Source organism: Rousettus aegyptiacus, unplaced genomic scaffold (genome assembly GCF_014176215.1).
Source record: "Rousettus aegyptiacus isolate mRouAeg1 unplaced genomic scaffold, mRouAeg1.p scaffold_m13_p_6, whole genome shotgun sequence".
In the NCBI taxonomy this organism is placed as follows: Eukaryota; Metazoa; Chordata; class Mammalia; order Chiroptera; family Pteropodidae; genus Rousettus; species Rousettus aegyptiacus.
The window spans coordinates 76315840-76343486 of NW_023416309.1; the positions used below are offsets into that span (position 1 = coordinate 76315840).

The following is a 27647-nucleotide window of genomic DNA, read 5'->3' on the forward strand; positions in this document are numbered from 1 at the left end:
GGGCAGGGGTAGGGGTGGGGGAGGTTCGGAGGTGCTCACTATATGCAGCCTATGCTCGGACCCTGGGTAGCCACCATCCTCCAGATGTGTCCACACCTCAGGAGTCCCTAGACTTGGGGAGCAGAAGAGGTGGGGACTCTCCCCAGGCTGGGGCAGGAAGAATGACTCCACTCTTTCCCAGTGCAGAATCTCTCCCACCTCCCACCAGGACCAATGGGGCTCGGTCCTGTGAGTGAGAGCTGGGGAGAGTACTTCAGGCAGAGGAGGTGGGGTGGATAAAGATCTGGAGGTGGGACCTCCAGGGACATCTTGGACACACTCACCAAGAGTCCATTATGGCTTGGTGATGAAGCAGGTAAATGGCAGGGCACTGGGCAGTCCTTCCTTTAACCAAACCTTCTCCCTCCAGCTCATTTTCCAAGTGACCCCACTGAGTGGGCGCCAGTGGGTAGTGGTGCTCCAGATATCTCTGCCTGTCATCCTGCTTGATGAGGCTCTCAAGTACCTGTCCCGGAACCACATAGATGGTGAGTGGGAGGCCCCAGCCCCTCCTGCCCTGCCCGCCTCTGCTCTCAGGCTACAGAGGGCCGGCGCCAGTGTCATTATCCCTGTCTTTGTGGGGTGAGGTGCTCCTAGGTCACCAAGTAGAGGACCTTAAGGGGCTCTGGTAGCTGTGACCTGAGGTGTCCGTAGGGGCCAGGGCCCTGGACTCGCTGGTCAGCCAGCAGGAGCACTGCTCGGGGCCATGCTGCCTTACCCTCCTCACTGCCACCAACCCTGCATGGCTAAGCTTGCTGTGCCCTCCTTGGGCCCGGACCTCCCAGGCTTCTGACTTCTGTGAATCTGGCCTGTCTTTATCCAGGCATTTTCAGGACAGTCTCCCAGGCATGGAGTAGGCAGCCACTGACCAACTTCCCAGACCCCAGACCACACCGTGTTGGCCAATTTGGTGTCATCTTGTGGGTGGGTGGAGTTTGGCGGAGGGGTCTCTGTTTCTGTGTTCACAGCTCTGGCTCTGCCTTAACTTAGAATGGGGGACAGAGAATGGCAGGGGTTGGGGAGGGGGCCAGTGTGTAGAGAAGCAGCCTGGGTCATGGCATCCATCTGCCTGCCTTCCTCAGGGGCTCTCAGAGAGTGGGTGATTCTGCGCTGCAGCATCTTTATCATTGTCAGAGCGGCCCAGAGAGGGAGGAAGCAGGGGTGAGAAACTGGTTCCTGGGAGGTGGAGCCCTGGCAAGGCCACTACAACAAAGTCCCAGGTTAGGCCCAGCAATGGCTGAGGCCTGTGCTGGGGCAGCTGGGTCCCTCAGAGCCACCTCTGGCAGGAATGTATCTCAGCCCCAGGGGAGGGTGCCTGGGGGCTATATATAGATCCCATGCCTGTCATTCCACAGGGGCCAAGGCAATCAATCGGCCCCCATCTCCCACGCTGGCCAGCCCTCCTGGGTGCCGCAAATACTTTATCTTATTAAAAAGGCTGAAACAAGTCGTCCTCCTCGCTCTCTTTGGAGAAGTTGGCCCACCGCAGGTCTGTCCAGAGGGGGAAACCTGGCATGTGTGAGTGAGGGGCTTATGAGGGGGTTGTTCAACCAAAGCAAGGCCTATTGGGGCACAGGGTAGGGTAGGGGGAGCCAGAGAAGGCATTCTGACCCCCTCTGTGGTTCTTTCTTACCTGTCCTCTTGTGGATACTCCTGGGGAGGTGAAGGCAGGGAAGTGAGTCTGTTGCCTGAAACTCCATCCATGGGAGCCCAAGGCATCCCCAGCTCTGGCCAGAGCACAGAGGTGGTCTACCAGGAGATCACCTGGCCACCCTTGACCACACTGACTCACCTGTGAAGCCAGACCTCTGGGGACGTGGGAGGCTGGGGCAGCTTCTCTGTCTTCCTCAAGAGCCTTCCCTAAGTGGCCACAATTGCCAAGGTAGCGGCGGTGGGGGGCGGGGGGGGGGCGGGGATTGGTGGGGGGTTGTTCAGGACATTTTCTTGAAAAAACTTAAAAGTAGGAAAATTTCTTGGCCAGCAAGGAAAGCCTGTGTCTTGGGCACCATCCAGCACTGGCTGCTGGTCAGTGGAGGGGCCCGGGCCTGGGCGGGGGAAGCGGCTCCTTGCAAGATGCGGCAAGTTAGAAAGGCTGGGGCTGGGTTAGGGTGGTTTCTAGAAAAGGTGAGGTTTGAGCAGAGGTTTGAGAGGGGGGAAGGAGCCTCATGGAGAAGGAGGGGCTAGGTGAGCATGGCTTGGCATCTTTAGTGGGGCTGGGGCTTGGAGTGCAGGATAGAGAGGGGAAGCAAGAGCCTCAAATGCCAAGATAAGGACCCTAGATATTATCCTCAGGGTATGGGAGCCACAGAAGGGTGGAAGTATAAGAGAGACTTGGGTGACCATGGAGGATAGACGGGATGGGGTGTGACTAAAGGCAAGGAGGCTGGTGAGCTGCATTGAGATGGTCAGGAGAGGACCTGCTGAGTCCCAGCCTGGGGAGAGCTGGTCCCACCTCTACCTTCACCTCCACCATTAACCTGAGATGTTGACCATAGTCCCAGGGAGGTGTGGCTTTAAAGGGAGGTGCCCTGCAGTCCCTGGGAGCCCAGACAGCTCTGCCCTGTGCAGCTGCAGTCCCTGGGGCCTCCTAACCGGACGGGGCGGGGGTGAGAGACAGGACCCTGTTATGTTCCCAAGCCAGTCTGGTGGCCTTTTAGGGAAGTTTTTCTGAGGCCTGATGCTCGTGGTTTCCCTGTGATTTATGAGGGATGTGTCCTGGGGAGAACTGTGGATGCTGGGTCAGCCCCAGGGGGTTGGGGGGATCCTCTTGCCCCACCCCCTGGCTCTCCCCAGGTGTGGCTGAGCAGCTGTCAGACAGAGGTCTGTGAGCTGGGCTGAGAGGAGGAGAAGCCTGGAGAGGCTGAGTAGGGACAGATCTAGGAAGGTCCAAGATACAGGAGGGCTTACACTTTATTCTGAGGACAGTGGGAACCATCGAAGGGGATGATGGGCTGGATTTGCAGTGTGATGCCAGGGACAGGAGGGTGACGGTAAGGTAAGACGGAAGCCGAGGGCAGGGCTCAGAGGCCTTGAGGCCTGAGTGGGCAGTGGAGAAAGAGACGAGTTCATGAGATGTAGGTGGTGAGATCCACGGGCCTGGGTATATGGGATGGAGGCGTCACAGATGCCATGGTTTCTGGACCTCACGATGCTGGGCGGTGGTTCCTCAAACTAAAAACATGAGGAGACTGCATTGGGGTAGGCTGGGGGCTTGATGGAAGCAGTGAAGTGCAGGAGGCCTGGGGACACCAGGGGAATGTGTCTGGGCAGCAGCCGGATACGTGGGGCTGCAGCTGGATACATGGGGCTGCAGCTGGATACGTGGGGCTGCAGCTCAGGAGATGCAGAGGGGCCTGGGGACACCAGGGGAATGTGTCTGGGCAGCAGCCGGATACGTGGGGCTGCAGCTGGATACATGGGGCTGCAGCCGGATACGTGGGGCTGCAGCTCAGGAGATGCAGAGGGGCTGGGGGTCTACCGAGTGTTGTCATGGGAAAGTGGGGCTGCCCTGGGAAAATGGTGACGGGAAGGGCCAGAAGGAGCCAGCCTGGAAGTGTGCTCTCATACATCATAACATACCCTCGGGTTTTTCTTCCAGAAGAAAAGGACCGGAAGTGAGTGCTCAGAGCTGAGTGGAGCCTCCAGTGTGTACCTCAGGCTGATGGTGCTCAAGTGTTCGCCCCACTCCCTGCCCTGCTACCATGCTCACCTGCTTGCTCGCCGGGCCCTACTGAGCCTGGAATGGCCACCCCCAGAGCCAGTCCCGGGGTCGCTATGCCCACTTCCATCTGCCTGGAAGCTCTGTGCCTCATGTCTCTGGGGCTCTCCTGGGAAGTTCAACCCTGAATTTCTGGCTTGGGAGGGGCCTGCCCAGAAACCAGAGTTGGCAGCTTATCTAGAGTTACAGAGCCCTACACCCCCAAATCCATGAGCACATTCTGGAGCCTGCTCCCGCTTGCTTGGAGGCTGGGTATTATTTGGTAACCAGAGCCTCTGTGCCGACGGAGGATGCCTGGAGACCATTCTCGCCGCTGATCTCAGAGCCCGGTCTGGGGCCTGGTCAGCTGGGGATGGGAAGGGGGACATCTGGGTCCAGCTGTGCACAGCAAGTGTGGGCAGCCCCCCTCTGCTCCTCTGCTTCCACAGAGTTGGCTTATGAGGACTTGAGCCTCTTTCTGTTTATATATGCAGGGAGTTGAAGGGTCAGAGAGAGGGACACAGGAATGGGGGAGGGGACTGGGCGAGGACCCTCTTTCACAGGAGACAGCTAGCCTGCCTCTCTCTGCTCGGCTCACTTCTAGACTCATTTTCCTTCCCTAAGCAAAGGAGGCATGCCCTCTCGATGCTGCCTGGTATGCCAAGCAGGGGCCAGATAGGCCCTCTGTGTGTCTGGCACCTGAAACCCTAGACATCCTTGGGTTTCTGACCACTGTGTCCTACCACCCCAACCCCACGCTTGACCATCTCGAGGTCTACATGGCTGGGTGATTCTGAGTCCCTGGACTCGGTCTCACTCTTTGCCCCCAGCCCCACACACCCATGAGCTGAAAGGATGTCACTCAGAATGTCTAGTTACGTAAGGGGACTTCCTCTCCCTCCCTTCTTGCTGGAGGAATGTGTGTCCATGTGGATCATGTCAGACGATAGGAAAAAAACATTTGATGGACAGAAATGTTCTCTTAACTCAGCTTTTGACCCTTTGGCAAAAATTAGTTGTAGAAGAAAGCAGTGAGGAAATGACTGTGTGTCCTTGCCCTTCCTACAGAGTGTACAAAGTGATTATTTTATATGTAAATCAAGACTCACATCCCTGTCCTGGTCCCCAGAATCAAAACCCCCTCAGCCTGCCTTACAGACAAATGGGCTCCAGGGCCCATGGCTCCTTCATCTACCCTTCTTCCCTCCTCTGGCTCGCGGGTTCCGGAGGGACTGTAAGAGAAAAGGAGTTGGGCAGGGTCTTCCTGGTGTAAGCAGACATTCTCTGTTTTCCTGCTGGGGGAAGGGAGATCTTAGTGGGAGGGGTGGGGCAGGACCCTGTACCCATCTGCAGACATGCAGTTTGATAGAGAAATAAAGGTCGAGTGCCTGGGGCACCAGAGGACTGTCAGCGTCTGTGTTGCTGGAGAGTGGTTCCACCGTCTGCTCATTTGGTGTCTACCTGGGGTACTCACCTCTACCCCAGGAAACGCGAGCAAAAGTCTGAGGTTCCCACACCGCCAGCCAAAGATTGTCTTCCTCCCATACCAAATGCAGGAGAGGCACTGACTTCCTGAGCCAAGTCTAAAAGGCAGAGGCACCACTGCCTGTGTCTCCCAGGGACAGCACTTGACACGCCATGCGTGTGTTCAGAGGCCTTTATACATATTACAATTCACATGTCACGGCTGAAGAAACGCCCTGGGAGGGCCTCATGACTTGGCCTGGGGCAGGGCTGGGCCTGTAGCCTGAAGATCAGGGGCCCCTTGTATTCCATGGAGGGGTCCCCATTCCTGGCTGTTCTGTGGGTGCTATATCTTCCTGAGGTTTCTCTCCTGCTTTATTTCCCTCTCTTCAAACTCTGGGTTGCTATCCACTTTTCCTTCCAGGTCCAGCTCAAATGTGTCTTCTCAAGGCTTCCCTCAGCTCACACTGTCCAGAGGCGTTTGCCAGGCTGCTTGAGATTAACTCCTGACTTCCCCAGGTGACCCTACCCTCTGGGAGGGGGGGATCTGGGAATGGAATAGCCATGCCCCCGCCCCGCTCCTGTCGCTACCCTCTGGAGTGAAGACTCACTCGTGAAGGTTTTGTATCTAATACTCTAACCAGCCACCCTGGGAAGGGAATGCAGGCCTTGCCCACAGGGGCAGGACTGACCACATAATTTGCAGGGCTCAGTGCAAAATGAAAATGTGGAGCCCCTTGTCTAAAATTAAGAATTTTATAACAATAACAGAGCATTAAGCCAAACATGGCCTTTCTGAGTACAAGGCCCTGTGTGACTGCATAGGTCACACATCCATGAAGCCAGATATGACTGGAGGAGACATGGCCCACCCATAAGAGCTCCCAGGGTTTATTTGGAGCGGGGATGGAGGGCAGGATTTGACACATAGTTCACAGAAGAGCCAGGACTGGGCAGAAAGGTTCTCCCTTCTACAAGACTTTAAGACCACAAAAACCTTGTCATCCTCCTCATCTTCAGGGTACTCACCCAGCTCCATGAGATGGACCGGGCAAGGTTTAGGCCTCCATCTCACAGGTGAGGTTCCCAAGGCCTTCTGAGAGTCTGGCCATCTGGCTGGCCTCGTGGCAGATAGGCAGGACATGGAGCTAGCATGGGCCCAGGGGGCTTGCGTAGGAGGTGAGCTGGCCCCGGCTCTCCCAGCAGTTGCTGAGGCTCACAGCCAGGCCTGCTTGAGTCCAGCCTTGTCCAGCCCCCAGCATGGAGCCCAGCAGGCCAAGATGGAGCGGCCAAGGAAAACAGAGTTTTCCCACCTCACTGCCGCTTGCCAGGGGCAGGAGGGAATTCCAGGGCAAGCCCCGGCACACTTTCCACTGGCTCAGGGGTGACAGCTGCCAAAACACCCATGGCCTCCCCTTGCCCCCTCAGGACTTTGCGCTCCCCAAGCCCCCATGCTACATCCCTTAGGAGGTAAGGAGAACCCTGTTCAGGCCACATTGGAGGAAATGGAGAGTCAAAAACAGAAAATGAAGATATAATGTTCACACAGACCTGAACCCAAGTGTGCATAGCAGCTTTATTCATTATAGCCCCAAATGGAAACAGCCCAAATGTCCATCGATGGAGGAAGGACGGAGAAACAACAGTGTGTTCGTATAACAGAATACTCCTCCGCAATAAAAAGGAACATGCCCATATATGCAGCAGCATGGATGATGCTTAAAACCCTGGTGCTGAGTTAAAAAAGCCAGACACAAAGAGAGTTCATATTGTGTGATTCCACCTCCGTGAAGTTCTAGAAAAGGCAAAACAAATTCGAAGCAACAAAAGCAGATTGCCGGGACTGGGGGTTGGAGAAAGGTTGACGGCAAACGAGCAGGAAGGAATATTCTAGGGTGATGAATTCAGGGGGGTAGTTACATACATTTGTCAAAACTCATCAAACTGTACCTAAAATGCGTACACTTTGTTGTATGTAAATTATACCTCTATATAGTTTGATTTAGAAGAAAAGGAGTCAGAGGAGGTGGGTGGGCACACAGCTGCTATGTGGGTGTAGAGGTGTCAGGAGGAAATGAGCCTCCTAAGGGGTGCTAAGTGTTTGAAGGGTGGAGACCTAAGCCACTAAGGAGTCCCCACATTTCAGGGGAAGCATAAGGCTGAGGACCCAAAGGAAACAGCCCTAAAGAAGGAGGAGAACCGGTAGGGGTGGGGGGCGGTGATGCCTCAGATACTTTTGAGGAGGGGCTCCAGCCAGTCCTGGCTCATCATGGGGTAATAGAAGAGGCCAGAGAAGCAGTACAAGATGTGGGCAATGGGGAGAAGCCAACCCTGGGGACCACTGTTGTGGCAACACCTTGGATGTCTACTCCCCGACTTCCCCTAGACAGAGTCTGTTAGGCTGGCCCAGGGCCTAACTGGTATCTGAGGGGCTGGGTGGCATTGAGTGAGTCCCTGGGACACCAAGAGAGGCACAGAAGGTGGGGGGGGGGGGTGAGGGTAGGTGGGTAGGACCGAACACTGCAGGCAGAGGTGTGGCTCTTACAACCTTGGAACTCCGAGTGGCTAAGGAGACCCATGGAGTCTGTGCCGACCTCCTGAGGGCCTGGGCTGGCCTCCAGGATGGGCACAGGCCCCCTCCACACTCCACAGAGCCACTAAATTTAGCTAGACAGAGGAGGCTGTCCTGGGGCTGAGTGCTTGGCAGCACTGCCTTGTCTCCCTACAAGGCCCGGCCCAGTACCGAAGCCGGCCATCCGGCCTTTGGGCTTATAAGGCAGGTTTGGCGACATTCAAGTGCTGGAGTCTTGGGGTGGGCTCTGGGCCAAGCTCTCAGACTTTGGGGAGCCTCTTTTCCGGCCACCAGCATATTCTCTGTGTGACCTTGGGCAAGGCACTCAACTTCCAGAGCCTCAGTTTCTTTATCTGTAAAATGGGGATTCTAGTACCTACCTCACAGGGCTGTTATAAAGAAAACCTACTGAGTGTGAAAGCCCTGTTTCCCTGTAAACTCTGGTCCCTGCCCTGGCCACTTCTGCTCCCCACACTGCTTTGAACAAAGTACAGGTATCTGTCCCTTGGATTCTGGAATTGTGGCTAGGGGCAGGAAAACACAGGCCTCAGATGGAAAGATGCATCTTAGAACTAGCGAAAGAGACATTGACCCTATCAGTTGCCTTGTGGAGTTATTAGCAAGAAAAGAATTTGGGAAGAGGACTGTAATTGCTTTTGTTTCTTTTCCTTTTGGGCACGCTTTGGATGTGATGATAACCCCAAACGAGATAGTCCTCCTTGCCAGTCTATTCTCTGAGTGTCGGGATCAGAACATACATGTAACAGGAGCACATGTATGTACCCAAGGCAAGTCTGAGTGGATAAGGAGACCCACTGGAACCTGTGCCCATCCCCTCGAGGGTCTGGGCTGACCTCCAGGATGGGCACAGACCCCCTCCATGCTCCACAGAGCTACTAAATTTAGTCAGACGGGGAGGCCCTCTGTCTATCAGTCCATATGTCTGTCAGCAAGCGTAGCTCCTTAGAGGAGGAGAAGGAAGAGGTCGTAGTAATGATACGAAAGAGACAGACACAGATTAGAGAATGACTGCCTGACTTCCTCCCCTCTCCTCCCGTTCTCCCCACTCCTGACCTCGTTTAGCACCTGCTGCCCTCCTGAATGTGGTGTGCCTGTCAGGGAAGTGTGGGTGGAGTGGGACACAGAGATGGCTCAGACATAGCGTCAGCATCCACCCCACTCCCCACTGCAAGCAGTTCACGTCCTAAGGCCTGCTAGTCCAAGTGCCAGAGGGTAGCTGGGAAGGAGACAGGCCCTTTTGTCTGGGGTCAAGACTGGACAAAAGGAATGTGGCCACCACAGTTCTGGCTCCCAGCATCTCTGGATTTTTTTCTTAGAAAAGCCCAGGATGTGGTTCTCACGAGCCCCCTTGAAGGTGGTGTCAGACAGGCCATTGAGCTTAAGATTGGCAGGAACTCTCCGTGGGGTGAGGCTGATCTGTTCGGGGGATTGGCCAGGGGGTTTAGCCTGGGGTGCTGGATAAAGCCATGGTTCTGGCCCTTGTGGGATCCTTTGCTGTTCAGAAAGAAGCTCAACTCGGACAGGCAGCCAGGGTTCCCAGCCTGGAGCCTGGCTCCCTGCCCAGAGCAATTTCGCAGCTAAAGGCCTGCCAGGAAGAAGACTCCTATCAGCCGTCAAGGTGGGGCAACATGCACTGGGGAAAGTGGGGTCTTTGAGAACACCCAGCTTTGCCTCCTGTCTTCATAGGGAGCCCTGAGGACACCCAGCCTGGCTGAGGGCTGGCTAGAGCAGCCTTCCTGCTTCAAGCAGGGGCCTTTGGTATGGCCTCGGGTGAGCTTGGGCAACTCATTTCTTCTACCTGAGATCCAGTTTCTTCATGTGCAAAAAGAGGCAGGAGATTGAGGGAGGCTTCCAGCTCTAAGGGCTCTGAGAACTAGCAGGGACTTCCACCCCATCCTGATCCCGGGGACCCCTGCATTCAGGGGTTGGACTGGGACTGAGGGCAGGGACTACAGAGGAGCTGTATCCCAAGCTCAATAGTGGCCTCAAGTTCTCTGTCATCAGTATTGTCAGGACGTCTTCCCTCCCCCCGACCCACCCAAGGCCTCTATCTATGAAGAAAATCCCATTATCCTCTCCATTTCACGGGGAGGACAGGCAGCTTACCCGAGGCCCCACAGGAAGCAAGTGGCAGAGCCAGGGATGGCAAATGAGGCCGTCTGATGTCAGCTTTTCCCAGCCATGTCTCAAGGAGCCTGATGGTAATGTGTGACAGATGTGGCCCTTGCCTTGTCTGGGCACCTGACTCCCTCTTCTTTTTTCAGGGAGGTAGAGGTGTGACTTGGACAGGACAAATGGTGGGGGAAGAGAGGTCAGGAAACAGAGATGCCAGCCTGATGCCGAGGTTGATTTTGCACAGGCCAGGCTTGGGCTCAGGGAGCAGGTGGATGGAAGGTGGACTACCAGAGCAAGGGTGGGGGCTCCTGCCACAGGTTGGGAAGTGGCAAGCAGCTAGACCAGAAGCAGCCCAGCCCTCCTTCTTCTTCCACCCTTCTGGCTGGAGGCCTCCAGGAGCTGAGCTCCACATCTAGGGCAGAGGTAGGGTGGGGAGGATGTTTGGATATGGGATGGGTCCCTGGTTTGAGGAGGGCTCCGACCTGAGGCCACTCCACCCAGGTCCTGGCCTTTGCCCCCAGCCCTGTTCTGCCAGGTTCATGGGTGGGGGGGGGGGGGGGGGGCTGACAGCTTTATCTTTGCCTTGTGACGGGTGGCCGGTGGTTTCCTGCCAACAGTTTCTGTTTCCGGAGGCCCAGCAGGGCCCAGGCGGAGCCAGGAGGGACAGAGGGGCCGGGCCTGGGTGGCCCTACCAGCCCCACCCCCATCTATCTTTGGGAATTTATTTGTCCACAGGCACGGCTGGCCTACAGTTCATTGCCTGCCAGGGGCCAAGAGCTGCTCTGATCACCCAAAGATTCTCCCTCCTAACCCAAGCACTTCCAACTGACCTCCGACTCCTGACTTCTGGTCCCACCTGCCCTGCCCTGCCCTTCGTAAGGGGCTGGGAAGCCCCCAGAAGCTTTGCTGTAGACGTGGGTGTTGGCATCTGGCTCAGCTAGGGAGCAAGAGCTGTGCAGGGGCTCAGCTCTCGGCTCCCGGCCTGGCCCACCATGGCTCGGCGGCTCCAGGATGAGCTGACCGCCTTCTTCTTTGAGTACGACACTCCCCGAATGGTACTCGTGCGCAACAAGAAGGTGGGCATCATCTTCCGCCTGATCCAGCTCGTGGTTCTGGTCTACGTTGTTGGGTGAGTCTGGGCCCCTCCCTGCTGCCTTCTTATACCAGCCCCCAACCTGGGCCTGACTTCCAGGCTCTGGGATGTACCCCATGACCCCAGGGAGCCCCTCTTTCTCTCCATTGGTTGTCATCCTTCCTGACAACCCATGGCGCTGTTGAGAAGGAATGGAAGCCTGCTAACTCACTGTCAAGATAGGAACACTGAGGCAGAGGGGCAAGCCGCTGGATTCTAAGGAACTGACTCACTGTTAAGGGTTCCCTCAGGTGATGAGTGGCTTCGGAGGCCAGGACCCCAGTGAGCCACAGCCAGAGTCCCTCTGTCTCTGACTTTCAGCCAAGCCAGGCCCATACCAAGAGGCATACCCCATCTGACAGGCCCTGCTCCCACCCGCTGCCTAAATGAGAAGCGTCTCAGGATATTTGAGACCCCCAGAGCCAAGAAACCTTCAAATTTGGAATACTTGATGCCTTAATGGGGACATGTTGGGCACAGGTTGGGGGTCATTCTGGTTTCAGGGATGACAGCTCTTTTCTGGGCATCTTGGGACCTGTCCTGTTGTCCCAGGAGTGCAGGGGCAGAAGCAGTCTGCCTGTCCTGGGAACCAAGACAGGCTTGGCAAGGTTTTGTACACTTGTGTTCTTGTGTGAGTACATATGTGTGTGTGTGTTATGGGTGGATGTATGTGCACCATACCTAGAGCTCTGCGTGGGTATGTGCCCTCATGTGTCTGGGTGCCCAATGGGTGTGGCTGCTGGATGTGTCCCTGGGGCTGAGCGCCCACATGTGCATGCCCTATGCTAGGTGCCTGATGCATGTGCCCCTGTGTGTGTGTGTGAGTGGGAGCATCGTGTCCACTAACAGTGACTCTGCAAAGGGTTCCTGGAGGCCACTGAATTTACGTGTGATTCTGAGGGCTCTGCCCCTCTGGTCTCCATATCCTCATTTTTGCTGTCGGACAAAACCAGGACTGCTGACTGGGGCCCGGGAAGGCTGAATAGAGTTCTGGTTCCCCCAGGGCCTCTGGCATCCAAAACAGCCTGGCCCCCGAGGCCTCAGAGCTGCTCAGGTGGAGCCAGGGCCAGGACCCAGCTCTCTGATACTTTTCACCCTCTACCTCCCTCCTATTCAAAAACCAATTACATATCTGCAATGTCATTTGAGCTTGTGAGGGAAACTGAGGCTCAGAGAGGTCAGCCGCAAGTCCTGGTTAGAATTGAGGCCTCCCGGCCCCTGGGGCCTCGGCTCTGCCTTCTCTTTTCCCACCTCACAAGGGCTCTGATAACATCTCTAATGGGGCGCTGATGCTGTGAAGCCAGGCACAGGATGGGCCTACAAGTCCACCGTTAGTGGTTCTCCTGACCCTCTAGGGAAGAGGTTGCTTGCCCACCCCTCACCTGGAGAGGCTGGGAGAATGTTGTTTGCACTGTGGCCTTTATGGCTCCCCATGTCTACTTTTGGGACAGCACTAAGAGCAGAGCCAGGGCCCTCTTCTGTGTTTGTCACAGACTGTCAAAGGGAAAGGGACTGTCCTTCCGTCCCGCCCCCAGCTGCGGCATATGCCCTAAGCCGACATATAGTCCTGAACATATGCCTCCAGTGATGGGGACCTCACTACCTTCTCCCTTCCCTTCCCTCCTTCCCAAGATAGTCTAATCAATTTCCAAATGGTTGTGGCCTCCTCCGCATCAATGAGAGTCAGGAACAATGAGTGATGTAGCCTGGATCTCACAGCTAGAAAGAGGCCGAACTAGGATTTCAACCCAGGTATGTGGCTCCAAAATCGGCCTTGATATCCTGGAAGGAAAACATATGCAGGGAAGGAGACTGTTCATATCAGAGGACGGAAGGCCGGGTCCCTTGTAACACCTCCCAACCCCACGCTGAAGCCCAGGCTTGCGCCTCAGCTTGAGTTGTGACGCCTGTTGTTTCCGGCGCCCTCGTCTGGCCACTGCCCACAGCTGCACTGACTGGTCCTCTAGGTGACCACAGCTGCAGACTGAAATCAGCCTAGACTTGGTCTTTCTCTTTCAAGCCTCAGTTTTCCAACTGTTCCATGGAGCAGAGGTGGGAACACCCCTCTAAATATGTTTCAACCAGGCTCAATAGTTTCTCTTTCCTGCGGAAGGATGTCCTTCCTTTAACCACCACCCCCTACACACACACACACCTCTTTCCAAGGCCCCTGTCTGTCAGAATGTCTGGTCCTGTGGGTGTTGCAGGGGAACAGAGTGGAGCATAGGAAAAGAGCCAGACTCCTGGACCCCAGACAGAGGCACAGCCCAGGTGGGAGATGGGCAGCCACAGAGACGGAATTGGACAGAGAGACAGACATTAGAGCACAGCCGCTCAGATGAAGAAAGGGGCTGTGAGACTTAGAAATGGAGAGAGAGAGTTACAGAGGCTGAGATGCTGAGAACCTGAACAGATTCCAAGGAGGGAACTGAGGCTGCATTCTCTCTCTGTCACACTCTTCCAGGGAGTCCAGGGCAAGCGGAGGGAGCAGGTGGGCCTGAGGCCTTGCCGCTGAGCAAAGACAATTTTGACTCAAATTATGGTGGTTCATTTGTAGTTAGAGCTCTCGATGACTGGAGGTGTGCAGGGAGTGGAGCTGATCTCCATGAGCTAGCAGGCCCATACAAGGGGCGTGCTGAGACATGGCCCTGACTAGGCAAGAAAAAAGTCTAGCTGCAGCACACAGGAGAGTCCTAAGGGGATTTGTGAGTGCTGCTTGGGGAGGGAAGCCTGAGAAGTCTTCCTGGAAGAGGTGGCACAGTGGTGGAACCAGCTTTGAACGAAGGCCTGGGAGTTTCTCCTCAGTTCCCCCTGGGCCTCTTCTCACCTCAACTGTCACCCCTTCTCTCTGCCCCTACACAGAGCTCTTGAAATTATGTGCTTCTAAGATCTCCAAATGGATCCAGGAGCACACCAACCAAGGATACAAACAGATACAAATTATTCCTGGGAAACACATCTGGGGACATTTCTACAGCATCTTCTCCACGCCGCCTAGTGTTGTGTTGGGCTTCATGGGACAGGAAGTACAGGGTAGGCAAAGGGAGAGCGAGAAGATAAGGATGAATTAGCTAGAACTCCTTTGGTTCTTAGTGACAGAACCTGATTAAACTGGATTTAGAAGAAAGAGTGGGGATATTGATTGGTTTATGTAACTGAAAAAAATCAATGCCTGCTTTAGGCCTGACTGGATCCTCCACCGGAGGAGTAAGTTCTAACTCTCTCATCTAGGAGACGAGGAGTGTAGGTTGGCCCCATTTGGGTTCTCCAGTGAAGCTAGCCAGGATCTTCTCTTTTCGGCTCTGTTTTCCCTTGTGGAAGCTTCATTCTCAGGTAGGCTCTCTGTCTTCATAGTGGCAAATGGCCCCCAGCAATTTCAGGCTGCCTTTCTACCAGCTTAGTCGCCCCCGGGGCAGAAGAGCATTTTCTTCTCCAGCATTCCAGCAAAAGTCCTGGGTCCAACTCTTAATGGCCAGGCTTGGGTCATGTGCCCATCTCAGAATCCATCATTGTGGCCAAGAAACAAATACCCTAATTGGTGGAGCTTCCCAGTTGTATGCCCACCTGGTCCAGGTGCTCCTGCTGGAAAGCAGAGTGTGATCAAAGGTTCTGGGGCAGGGAAAAGAACAGTAAAAGAGTCGGGGGTTGGGGGGAGGCAGAGAGCATGAAACGAGCCAAGGGAGAGGAAGTGAGCGGTGAGGGGGAGCCCTAGCTCAGGCCTCTGAATGCTGAGCTGAGGAGTATGGGCTGTCTCTTGCAGGCAGATGGGAGACACGGAAGGGAGTCAAGCAGGGGAAGGTCCAGGGCAGACAGGTGCTGGGGTCAGGGTAGAGGCCGGAGGCAAGACAGCTGTGATGAGAGGAGAAGATGAGGCCAAGGCAGAAGCAGTGAGCGTGGAACACAGAGGTCACCATCCTGGCAGGCCCCACACCAGGCGTGGCCACTGCTCAGCTTCTGCCCATCATTGCTGCAGTGGGACATGTGCCCAGCATGGTCAGAGTTTCTGACTTTTCAGGAGCCGTGGGAAATTGAAATTTATGGGTGAAAGAAACCTTTTGGTTTTCAAAGGTTGGCGACTCATTCAAAAATTTAAAAACACAAATCGTCAGCCTGTCTTGGTGGTAGACTGCATGCTGATTAACATCTGAGCTCCCAGCGTGGGCCCCAGCTCTGAACTTAGTCCTTCCGGGGCCTGGAGTCTGGTCCTTTTCCTCCCTAAGGCTGCTCCGTCTCATAGCACGTGCCAGGTCTGGTCAACTCCTGCCCGTGGCCTGTGTTACATCTTGTGTCCCACCAGCCACACAACCTGTCCTCCCAGCCCCAGCATCTGCCCCAGCTCCTCTCAGCCTCCCCACAACAAACCCCTCTGGGTCCTTAGATGAAAGCCAAGGGCAGGCAGGAAGAATGGAGGGATTCCAGGATGTGAGTATGAAGGGGGAAGGGGAGCGGGGGGGGGGGGCGGGGAGGATGATGCCCAAGCTTTGAGCTGGAGGACAGGGTGAGTCTTGCACCCTCCTCCATGATGAGGGCACCTGAGGAACAAGTTCTGTGGGGAGAGGAGATGTGCAGGTTGGTCTCATTAAATTTTTGTTTCGAGATATAATTCACGTATCATAATAGTTACCCTTCAATAATGCACAATCGGGCGGTTTTTAGTATAATCACAAATTTGCGCAATCATTACCACTATCTAATTCCAGACATTTTCATTACTCCAAAAGAAACCCTGTACCCTTTAGCAATCACTTCCCCTTTCCCCTCCCACACTCTACTTTGCCTATTTTTATTTCATATAAATAAAATTATATAATATGTGGCCTTCCGTGTCTGGCTCCTTTCATTTAGCATGCTGTTTGCATGGCCCATCTATGTTGTAGCATATATCAGTACTTCATTCATTTTTATGGTTGATAATATTCCATTGTATTGATATACCACATTTTGATTATCCACTCATCAATTGATGGGCATTTGGGTTGTTTCTATTTTTGCCTCTTACGAATAATGCTGTGAACATTCATGCACAAGTTTTTGCATGGGCATATGTTTTCTGTTCTCTTGAGTATGTGACTGGAATTGCTGGATCAAATAGTAATTCCATGTTTAACTTTTTGAGAAACTACCAGATTGTTTTCCAAAGGGCTGACTTAAATTTGAGGTTACCTGTGATATCTCTGGGGTAGGGGGTAGGAAAAGGGGGAAGGTATGTGTGTCACCAAGCAGTGGGAGATATAGACATTTATATAAGTTCCTTGAGCACACAATTTTGGTTTGTTTTGTTTACGTCTGTATTTTTAGTGCCGAGGACAGTGCTTGGCACATAATAGGAATTGAACAAATAAACATTTGTTGAATGACTAAATGAATGCGTGGAATTGGATTTCAGGAGAGAGTGCAGAGATAGAGATAGAACCCAAGGGTACAGTGTGTCTGTGACAGCTCGCACGGGGTTCTGCCTGGGCTGAGAATGAAGGCCAGGGTGATGGGGGCAGATGGACATTTAAAGAAGAATTGGTGAAGAAGGAGCAGAGACCCGAAAATAGGAGGATTATTTAATATGTTCCCACTGCATGCTGATTTCTTTAAAGAGAACTCATAGGAATGTCCCCCAAATAATCACCTAGATTATTTTTCTTCCTGAGACCCAGGCCACCATTGTGCACGGGAGGGCCTTGCTTATATTTATTGAATGAACAGCATCTTTGTAGTTGGTGCCATTATCTCTGAGAAAGCCAGAGCTCAGAGAGATTTAGTCTTTAGCCCAAAGCCACACAGCTGATAAGTAGCAGTGCTGATTCCCGAACTGCGGTCTCTCTGTCCTTAGAGGCCACACTGTTGGCTATTCCACCATGTGTGCCCTCTTCCATGAGGGGCCGCTGGAGAAGAGAGACTTGGGATAGGGGGTTGCTAAAGATGAGATGGAAAGAATGGGAAGGAGAATTTCGGGAAGGGGAGGATTTCTGAAGTTGTCAGTGTCTTTGGCATCGAGGCCTTGGTGGCCTCCCCAGGGTGGTGACTGCAAGGCTGGGTCAAGGCGAGCATGGCTTTAGAGGGGTGAGCTTGGCGCCATGGTCATTCTATTATAATCAGAAATGAGGTCATCGATGCCAGATTTGACTGTTCCCTTTGACCCTCAGACTGACAGCCGGGTGGGGGTGCAGACACCTGGAAGTGACTGCATCAGCTTCAGTGTGCAGCCTCCGTGTTATGCACTCGTGGCTTCTGGCAGACATGCTGATGCCTGGCTGCTCAGTGGAGATGGGCAGAGTCCTGGGCGGTGGACCCTGAGCCTGGGGTCTGTCTCTGACTTGGGAGAGACACTCCTTAGGCCTCAGTTTTCCCATCTGTATTGTGAGGAGTTGCTGTTGGGCAAATGCTGCTGGACACCCAGGGTTAGGGGTGCCAAGGAGGAGGCCAGTGACCTCTCCTGCAGGGGAGTTCAGAACATGAAACAGCTCCGACATCACTTCCCGACAGCTCCTTCGAGCTTGGGAATAAAGCCAGAGGCCATCCTAGAGGAAGGAACCTAAGGAAAATGGGGTGATGGATGATGCCCCCACTCATCCTGATGGGGCTGGAGGTAGTCAGACATGCCCTGGACACTGAGAATTGGGGGCCTTCGTCATGCCTCGCCTGTTGCCATCTGGGACCTGCAGGGGGCAGCAGTGACCATGCTTTAGCTTGACGGTGAGGGTGGCTTGGCTCTAATGCCAGCCTCAGGGAGGGCCTTGGAGACAGAAAGAAGTGGATCATGCAAAGTAAGAAGAAGACATTGGTGGGCTGCCTTCCTGGGGTCTGGGAGCAGGGACAAAGCTCCTAGAGAGATAGCAGTAACTCTGGGACTAAGAGGTCTAGAGAATTCTGTTACCAGGCTTGCACTCTGAGGCACAGGTGAGGGGCTTTGAGCTCTGCGTGGACAGGTGGATGACGGGGGGTTAGGGAGGGTTAGAGCTAGGGGCGAGGAGGTATAAAGACACCTGACCACGGTCAGACACAGCCACAGGTACACTTGCAGATTTGCCTTGGAGATAAACAGCTGCACGCTCTGATGGGCACCGTGGACACACACACACACAGAGTCACATGAATCTCCATGAAGAGTCTTTCACTGAGGAAGAGGCCCCTGCCCTGGAGAAGTGTTATCTAGGACTCTCAGGTGTGAACAAAAGAAACCACACCCAAGCTGGCTTACGTAGTGGAAGGGAATTTGTTAGTTCATGCAACTGAAAAGTCCAGAAGTAGATTTTTCATGCTTTAGGCATGGCCGGGTCCAGGTGCTCAAACAACATGGTGGGAGTCTGCCCCTCTCCATTTCCTGGCCTGGCTTTCCTCTAAGTCGGCTTTCTTGTTCTCTCTATGAGGTAGCAACGATGACTAACCATAGTTTTGGTCTCGTAGCCACTTTGTTTAGCCACCCAGCAAAGAGGCTGTCTCTTTCCCAGTAATTCCAAAAAAAAATCCTGGCCTCATTTTCGAAACTCCCCAAATCACGTGCCCATCCTCAGGCCCATCACTGGTGCTAGGGTGATGGAACACTGGTGAGCCTGGAGGTAGGAGGGAGGCGGGCCCGGCTGAACCTCCTAGATTGAAAGTGGAAAACCCAAAGGAATAGGGGTTTTGATGTTGGCAAGGGAAGGCCAGAATTTCCCAAGAAAGCTGGGAGGCCTCCAGACTGGGCCATTCCCACAGGGCCTCAACTGGGGCCATGTGCTACCAGGTTCTCAGCCATCATGCTCTGCTGTTTCTCAAGTGGGAGGACCTTGGGAAGGATGGAGGACTCTTAGAAAGAGGATTGGGGTTCTAGAAGCTTGGCTTCCAGGCCCCAGCAAATCATGCTCTGGAAAAGGATCTGAAAGAGTCCTTCAGTGGGTCTCCTCCCTGGGAATTAATATTTTCATAATGAAAAGATGATAGGACTTCAGGCATGGGCCAGTTGGGGGAGACAGGTGAGGCTCTCTTGTCTCCAGCCCACGATGTAGCTTTAGGAGCAGAGAATGGCTCAGAGATGCATCTGGGGAAGGCAAGGGAAAAGACTTAACCTGTCCAGCTGGTGCCAAAAAGGGCAATGGCCCACATACGCACATGCCATCTTTCAATGACCCTTCTGCCCCCAACCCTCTGCAGGTGGGTCTTTGTCTACGAGAAGGGCTACCAGTCCTCCAGTGGCCTCATCAGCAGCGTGTCTGTGAAACTCAAGGGTCTGGCTATGACGCAGTTCCCAGGCCTGGGCCCCCAGGTCTGGGATGTGGCTGACTACGTCTTTCCAGCCCAGGTGAGGTTACTCAGGTGTAATCCTTCTACTGACAGGGCCTGGCTCAGAATTGGGTTGGGCTCTGTTCCGCCTCGCTGTGGGATCAGTTCAGCTATCTGTCTCTGGGCCTCAGTTTCCCTAACTGTGAGCGAAAGGCAGAAATAGCCTATCAATATAACCCCACTCTGAGTGTCATGTGGGTTCCAGGGGCTGTTATGGCAGTGCTTGGGTTCTCAGGGATGTTCCCTCGGCTCAGAGCCCTGCCCCTCACTTTCAGGGAGACAGCTCCTTCGTGGTCATGACAAATTTTATTGCGACCCCCCAGCAGGCTCAAGGCTACTGTGCAGAGGTAAGGACTGCTGTCCATGCCCCCTTCTTCAACCCACAGGGGAAAGTGACATGGAAAAGGAGGGAGGTCTCCCTGGGCTTTGGAGGTGAAGCTAGATAGGCTCCTCACAGGGGCTACAGTGGTGGAATTTCAGGCATAGATTTACACAAAATAACAGGCCACCACTGGTCCTGCTGAGGCTTCTCTCTCAGGTGTGTGCTAAGCAGGACGCTGAGCCTCAATACCCACCCAACCTGCAAGCCCCTTGCCAGCTGACATCAGCAATGGAGCAGCTGGGCATGAGCCTAGAGGGGTCCTGAGAGGGCACTGGGTGAAGGAAGCCTTGAACAAGTGTCAACCCAAAGGCGTCTGAGACTGCCCTGTGCCCTCCCTGGACCCTTGGTGGGGTGGAGGGTCTCTTCTCAGGACTCTATCCAAGGGCCTAGGGCTAGCAGCTCTCCCCTCCCCCAGAATCCAGAAGGGGGCACGTGCGAGAATGACAGTGGCTGCACTCCAGGGAAGGCAGAAAGGAAGGCCCAAGGTAAGGTTGGCCTCTTCCCATCACCCTTCACAGCCCTTTCATCTTCCGGCTTCCTCCACCAGAAAGTCCTTTCTGCCCTCTCCCTTTCTGCCATCCTGACCTTCGTTGGACCTGTCCCAGACCCAGCCACATAAATGTGTTCAAGCTTCTGCCTTTGGGTTCTTCATCATGAGGACCTCTAGGGATAAGGCCTGGGGGGGGGGGCTCCTCTGCACCCCAATTTGGGTTGGGCACCCAGGGGTTTCTCCCTCTCTCCAGGCATCCGCACGGGCAAGTGTGTGGCCTTCAACAACACTGTGCAGACTTGTGAGATCTTTGGCTGGTGCCCCGTGGAAGTGGATGACAACATCCCACGGTAATGCCTTGTCCTTCCAGGAAATTGGGAGCAGAGTCCCCAAGCCCAAACAGGGGGGCATCTGGGTCCATGCTCTGGAAAGGATCAGGCCCTCCTTCTTCCAACCCCACCCTCACCCCATCTGTGGAGCTCAGGCCAGAGAGCCCTCTGGCCCCTGGTCAAGGGGACTGAGAATCCACCATTACAGCATACACATCTCTCCACTCATCTAAGACCCCAGGAGGATCCCATAGGCTCCCACACACAGTGCTAATCTCTGGCAGGCACATGGGGAACTCATGGGAAGAAGGCGGTGAGTGAGTTTTGTCTCCTCCAGCCCTGCCCTTCTCCGAGAAGCTGAGAACTTCACTCTCTTCATCAAGAACAGCATCAGTTTTCCACGTTTCAAGGTCAACAGGTTTGTGGGAAAAGAGGGCAAAATGCAGGTGGCTTCCAAAGGCTGCTCCTGCTGGTCTCAACTGCCTCTGTCACCCTCCACTCCTGCTGATTTCACTCCGGAGGCCGGGCCCCTGGGGCGGGCTGCCTTTAGTTTCTAAGGGCTGTGGAAGGGGCATTTCTGGAGCCTGTGAGGGATCTCCAGAGCTTCAGGGCGTGGTGGGCACTGTCCCAGCCGCATACTGCCGCCGCCAATGCCCTCTGTCCCCTAGGCGCAACCTGGTGGAGGAGGTGAATGCCACCTATATGAAGACCTGCCTGTATCATAAAATCTCACACCCGCTGTGCCCTGTCTTCAATCTCGGCTATGTGGCACAACAGTCAGGACAGAATTTTAGCACCCTGGCTGAGAAGGTATTGTTCCAGGCGAGTGGGGAGGGCTGAGCCCCGAGATCATCAGGACAATAAGAGCTTTTCGGGTCCAGTTAATCCCCACTCCAGCCTTCCTGGTGTGGGCTGAGTATATACTTGTTTCTATTCCCTAATACTGGGGACCCCTGAGGGTCAGGCCTGTGTCTTTAGCACAGTCTGGCATGGACCTGGCACAGAGGCACAGGGCATGAATGGATGTGGGCAGATGTTGTTACCTGGACATCTGCCGAGGCCTTACTGTTTTTAAAGTATTAGATAAAGGCAGCTTAAATCTCATGGCCCATGAGCCTGTGAAATCCTGGGAATTCCAGAGGCGAGATCCACACAGTCAGTCACCTGGGGTTCTAAGAGAAGCAGTACCTCATAAGCAGCACGGACCTGTCTGACTAGGTTTAAATTCCAATTTCTGATGTGACCTCAGAAAATCTCTTACTTTCTGTGTACCTGAGCTTTTGTGCCTGCAAAGTGGAGGCAATAATAGTACCTGTCTCATGGCGCTGTCTTGAGGATCAATTGAGTTCGTGCTTGCAACAGCACTTCTGTACTGCCTGGCACGTGGCAACTCAATGTACAAGTTCCCATGTGCTCTTTATTACCCTGTTCCTGCAATGCCTATTCAGGGATGGAATCAGCCCCTTTTCCATGACATCACATACACACATAAATTCGTAACACAGTTGTCTAGAACAGGGCCAGAGAGTAAGTATTTTCAGCTCCGCAGGCCATGTGGTCTCTGCTCCAGCTACTCAGGTCAGCTGCAGGAGGGCAAAAGCATCCACTGGCAATAGGTAAACACATTCAGGTCTCGGGCCTCAGTTTGCCCACTCCTGGAGAGGGTTTATACTGCAGCAATACACAGGACCAGAAAGCTGAATGATAGACCTCCTTGTTCCTAAAAATCTCCATGCCTCCTCCACTGGGAACTTCTCACTCATCTCCAGCATCTACAGGTCCCAGCTTCCTGCCTAGCTGTCCAGCTCCTCACCTGCTCTGACCACTTCTCAACACTTCCATTGCCCAGCCCGCCCCTATCTCTCTCTGGTCCTTGCCTGTACTAGAGGAGCTTCGCTTTCTCGAGTTTTCTTTTCCAAGCCCATGTCTCTATAGACTCATTCTTTAATTCAACAACTATTCACTTGCCTCCCACTATGACTTGTGCTGAGAACTCAAGAGTCAGTGAATGAGACAGATAGCCCCAACCTCACAGAGCTTATGCTCTTGGAAGAGATGGGTTAATAAATAATCATACAAAATAAAATGATTAAAAGTGACAAGCGTTCCAGAAAAAAACACAGGGGAAATAACAGGAACATATTTTAGACTAGGGCAATGGTCAGGGAAGGCCTCTTAGGAGAAGTGACCAAAGAGTGAGAAAGAGCCGGCCTTATGGGGAACTGAGGAAACTGCATGTGCAAAGGCCCTGAAGTAGGAAGAAGTTGGCATATTATAGAAATAGTCAGAAAGCTGGAGTGTGATGGGCGGGAGATGGGGCCAGAGAGGGTGACAGGACCTCGACACTGAAGCAGCTTCTCAGTATCTCTTCTCAAGATAAAAAACATTCTCTTCAAGAGAATGTTGGCACGAGCTGTAAGACAGCTGTTTCTTAGTCCTGAAACCCCAGATCTTACATGCCTGTGTCCCTGGCAGGGCGGGGTGGTGGGCATCACCATTGACTGGGATTGTGACCTGGACTGGAACATACGACACTGCAAACCCATCTATGAGTTCCACGGGCTGTATGGGGAGAAAAATCTGTCTCAAGGCTTCAACTTCAGGTACTCGTCAGATCCCTACCAGTGCACCCTTCTTTGGGATCCTGTGGGCTTTCCTATTCCCAGAACCCTCCGGGCCAAGTAAGTGTCCCTGGGAGGGGAGCAGAAAAGCCCGGGCAGCTCCTGACCTCCTGGGATTGGACAAGCAGGAAGCCAGCAGGGAGCAAGACCTTGGAGGCCTGAGCCCCTGACCCTGGCTCTCAGTCACCTTGAGGCCCGCCTGGCCAGGATTGGTTGGGGGAATTGCTCACATCGGGGGTCAGGGTGGGGGTCGAATACCACATTCCTGGAATGAGGTCTGGGATCCTACCTATGGCTCCCCCTTTATATAATGATGGAGGACGTAGGGCTGTCCTTATAGATCTCTAAGGGACACTGCATCCCTGATGCTATGTGAACTCCCAACTCAAGATAGTTCTCCGTCATCTCCCCTCCAACGTCACCTCTTCTCCAAGGTTTGCCAGGCACTTCGTGGAGAATGGGACCAATCACCGGCACCTCTTCAAGGTGTTTGGGATTCGCTTTGACATCCTCGTGGATGGCAAGGTAAGTGTCAATGCAAGCAGCAGCCAGAGACACACTCTTGGATCCTGTAAGTGCCTATTAGGCATCTGTGGTTAAAGATGACAGGAAGTTGGATAGGCTTCATCCAGCAGTTCTATTTCTAATAACAGATAGCCCTGGGGACCATTGAGGGCAAGGCTTCCAGCCTGTGACTGTACCTCCTCCACTATCTCCCTGTGTCCAGGGAGGCAGAGTCAAGGTCAAAGCCTTACAAGAAGCTGAGTTGCCATGTAGAACCAGACCCTTGGCAGCAGGCTATGGGGCCAGCTGACAGTGGGGGCGGGGGCGGGGGGGAGGGGAGGCCCCCTTGCCCCAGGCCTGGCCTTAGGGCTTCTAAGGAAGGCCTTTTCAACCAGACATTTTCTGACCGTTAACTCTTCTCTCCCTGGGTCCCGCCGCCAGGCTGGGAAGTTTGACATCATCCCCACAATGACTACCATTGGCTCTGGGATTGGCATCTTTGGGGTGGTAAGTGTCGGCGACATGGGATCACTGTGCTGGGGTCAGTCCCTTCTCTCCCGCATGTCAGTGTCAGCAACAAGTCTCTCACTCTGTAACTTGACCATAATTGTCCATCCTTATTGAGCTGACCCTACCCCCCTAGACTCACAGTATGTCTGAGAAAATCGAGGTCCAGAGCTGGGGCAGGACAGAGGTGGAATGGGATGGGTTTGTCTCCCGAGGGGCCTGCAGTGCTTCCTCATCCTCTGAGACCTGAGGTCTGGATAAGGTAGGATTCAGCCAGGCCTCCAAAGTCAGTTAGGACTGACGCGGGATATGGAGGGTTCTGTCCCTGCTCCCAGATTCCCATGCTCTATCCACCACCTTCTTGTCCCCAGGCCACAGTTCTGTGTGACCTGTTGCTGCTTCACATCCTGCCCAAGAGGCACTACTACAAGCAAAAGAAGTTCAAGTATGCGGAGGACATGAGGCCAGAGGCGGTAAGAGAACTCCCTGAGTTGGGCCCTTCAGAGAGGCTGGGCAGTGTGTCTGTGGTGGGGAGCCAGCCACTCCCCTGAGGCTGACTTTTATTACCCTCAATGCCCCCACAGGGTGAGCATGACCCTGCGGCCACCAGCTCCACCCTGGGCCTACAGGAAAACATGAAGATGTCCTGACCCTCAGCCCTCAACTCCTGACTGGATGCAGCATGACCCCCTGATAGGGTCCCAGCCAGAGCAGAGGGGTCTCCTCAGGAACTCTCCCGCCCTCTCAGCTAGGCAGACACTGGGTTGCCGATAGTTCATGGTGGACACTGGGAGAGACTTGCACAATTTTGAGCTCTGGCTCCAACTCTGCACCTTGTCAAGAGAACCTCACCCCAGCCTCAGCGTCTCCTGGTGTGGAAGGGCTGTGGCTAGGCGGGGGGGGCCTCTCTCACACTCCTATACTGGAGCTTTGTGCTTCTCTCTCTGGGCCCTCATCCATCCCACTGTCTTATGTCTCTAGACCTGTACTCTCCTATGTGGCAGCCACTAGCCATGGGTGGTTATTTAAATTTAAATTTAAATTAAATTAAATTAAATTAAATTAAATTAAATTAAATTAAATTAAATTAAATTAAAACTTCAGTTCCTCAAACTAGCCACATTACAACTGCTAAGTAAACATATGTGGCTGGTGACTGCCATATTAGACCACACATTTTCAGCACCATAGAAAGTTCTATTGGATGGCTCTTCTTAAGCCCCATTTCTTACTGGTCTCAGGTTTCCCTGGGGAGCTTATCAACTGTGCAGGCACCTGGGCCCACCCTAGATCTCCTGAACCAGAATCTCTGGAGCTGGTCATATGATCTGCAAGGACAGCAAACTCCCCAGGCAATTTTAAGGACCTATTTTTAAAATGCTCCTGTTGCTATGACCTGTTGCTGCTCCACATCAGGTATCAGACTTAGCCTGGGCCGGCATCACCTGGCAGGTGCCAGTAGTGAGCAGGTCTACGGTGTGTTCAGAAGCCACATGGTGTCTCGTGCACACTCACCCAAATGCATATCCCCCTCCTAGCCACACGTTTGAACAGCTTGGGCCCTGTAAGCACAACCATCTGAACACACGTACTCCCCCAAGCACAGATACCTGGTCCATGCCACGTCACTTCCATAGGAAATGCTTCTCCCCAAGCATATCAGGCTGGGACATCCCCTTCAGCCATGAATCTTATTCAGCTACCTACCTCTGGTCAGGTGGGAGCCTTGGTCTAATCCTGGGCTCCCTGCCTGTGGCCTAGCCCCAGCTCCCAGCTCTGTCTGAACACAAAGTCTGGGGAAAGCAAAGGGTGGAGTACAATTAAAAAAATGAGGACAAATCTCTGCCTTCTGCACTTTCTTCCCAGCTCTCTCTCAGTGTTCCCGTCTGTGAAATGTGGTGTTGAATTGAGCAATCTTTGAAGTCCTTCTGGATCTGTTGTTGGGTGGTGGTGAGCTGATGCTTTGCCCTGAGCCCAGCAGAGTCAGTCCTGGTGGTCAGCTCACCTCTATCCATGGGCTACTATCCTGGCACAACCCTGAGCATTGGAGGTCTTCCCAATCCTCCACAAGCCCTTCCCATGCTGTAGGAGATCTGGCACTGGGACAGGCAGAGAACCTCAGGAGCGGCCTCATGAAAGCAGAAGTGAGGAAGCAGTTGGCCGTCCCAGGAAGGAGATCTGAGAGAATCCTAAAGAGGGAAGGAAGGTCTTAAATGAAGACAATATTGGAGGATTCTAGGGCCCTGCTGTGGGTATGACCTCCACTTGGGACTTATAGCCAGGTGGGGTCTCTGGGCACCACGCTCTGTCTAGACAAGTGCTATCCAACAGCAATGATGAATTGTTCTACATCTGTGCTTCCAGATATAGTAGTCACTAACCTCATGTGGCTACTGAGGACTTAAAATGTGACACATACACCTGAGGAATGAAATGTTTTATTAACTTTTAATTAATTTAAAATAACCACACATGGCTAGTGGCTACCAAGTTGGACAGCACAGGCTAGCCCCTCCTTTTCCCCTCAGACCCTTGGCTTTCTGCCCTCTTTCCTTGCCAAGAACCATCCTTCAGATTTTTACAAGACAGGAACTTCCTCTTCTTCCTTTTCTTTCTTCTCCAGACCTACCTATTTTTGCACCTCCTGCCCTCTTCCCTCCTGAATAAGTAGAGAAGTCTTTCTTTGTATCCAACCCTTCTACCCAACCCAGAGACCTCCCAGCAGAGGCGGCCTCTTCTCTCTCCCACTCCTGTATTTGTTCCCTTCTTCTGCCTCCTCCAGGCCCATGTTCCCCTGCAGCTCTGTCTGCTCTTTCACTGCTACCATTCCAGAAAGACCAGTTTACACTTTCCTATGTGTCCCACCCTCTGCAGTTGGCCTCCAGCCCCACCTCCACTTCTCCTAGATGCCCTTGCCAAGTTACCAGAAGCACCTTCCTTGCCAGATCCAAGCAGACACGTCGACTATATCCTGCTTGGCCTGTCAGTATCTGACACTGTTGACCAAGCCCTCTTTTGTCGAAAGATTTCCTTCCAGCAGCTTTTAGGACCCACGCTCTCCTAATTTTCCAGCCAGCGCTGTGTAGGGAAGAGACAGGCTTTAACTGCAGCTCTGCCACAGGTCACTGTGTGTCCTTGGGCAAGTTGCTTAACTCTCCAAGACTCCTCTTTGAGTCAGGGATAATAATAGCCTCTACTCAGATTGGAGTAAGATATGAAAGTGCCTAGCACAGAATTTGGCACATAGTAGTGCTCTATCCTCTTTCGATGGTGGAGTCAGCTAGTTGTCCCTGGATATCTATTCTCTCTGCAGTGATAAAACCTTTGGTTCTTGGCTAAGTATGTGGCTGCCTAGAATAAAAGCTGCAATCCCAGCCTCCTCTTGCAGCTAAGTCTGGTCATGTGACTAAGTTTTAGCTAATGAGATGTATGTGAAAGTGTCATGTGAGACCTACTGGGAACTCTTCTTAAAACAGAGCTGGTGTAGATCCTTTGTCTTCTTCTTCATCTGTGTCTTCATT

At 53.5% G+C, this 27647-nt stretch overlaps 2 protein-coding genes across 7 annotated transcripts in view; both read left to right on the plus strand.

Annotated features, from left to right (window-relative positions):
• Positions 1-10876, plus strand: part of ATP2A3 (ATPase sarcoplasmic/endoplasmic reticulum Ca2+ transporting 3) — a 39651-nt gene extending 28775 nt beyond the window's left edge. For 2 of the 6 annotated variants that reach the window (XM_016138821.2, XM_016138820.2), the window contains 2 exons: positions 410-527; positions 10644-10876. In XM_016138821.2, the coding sequence (XP_015994307.1) occupies positions 410-527; positions 10644-10849 (324 nt within the window). In that variant the 3' untranslated portion in view covers positions 10850-10876. Of the gene's footprint in view, positions 1-409; positions 528-1121; positions 1924-3637; positions 4581-10643 lie in introns of those variants that run through there. The other 4 variants (XM_016138825.2, XM_016138824.2, XM_016138822.2 and 1 more) reach the window with 3 other exon arrangements.
• P2RX1 (purinergic receptor P2X 1) lies at positions 10644-27178 on the plus strand. The gene is made up of 12 exons (XM_016138827.2): positions 10644-11037; positions 19165-19312; positions 19569-19640; positions 20091-20160; positions 20419-20515; positions 20832-20912; positions 21163-21304; positions 22970-23097; positions 23550-23640; positions 24061-24126; positions 24498-24599; positions 24711-27178. Exons 1-12 carry the CDS (start codon positions 10901-10903, stop codon positions 24774-24776), a joined length of 1200 nt encoding a protein of 399 aa, XP_015994313.1. The 5' UTR covers positions 10644-10900; the 3' UTR covers positions 24777-27178.
• The last annotated feature ends 469 nt before the right edge of the window (positions 27179-27647 follow it).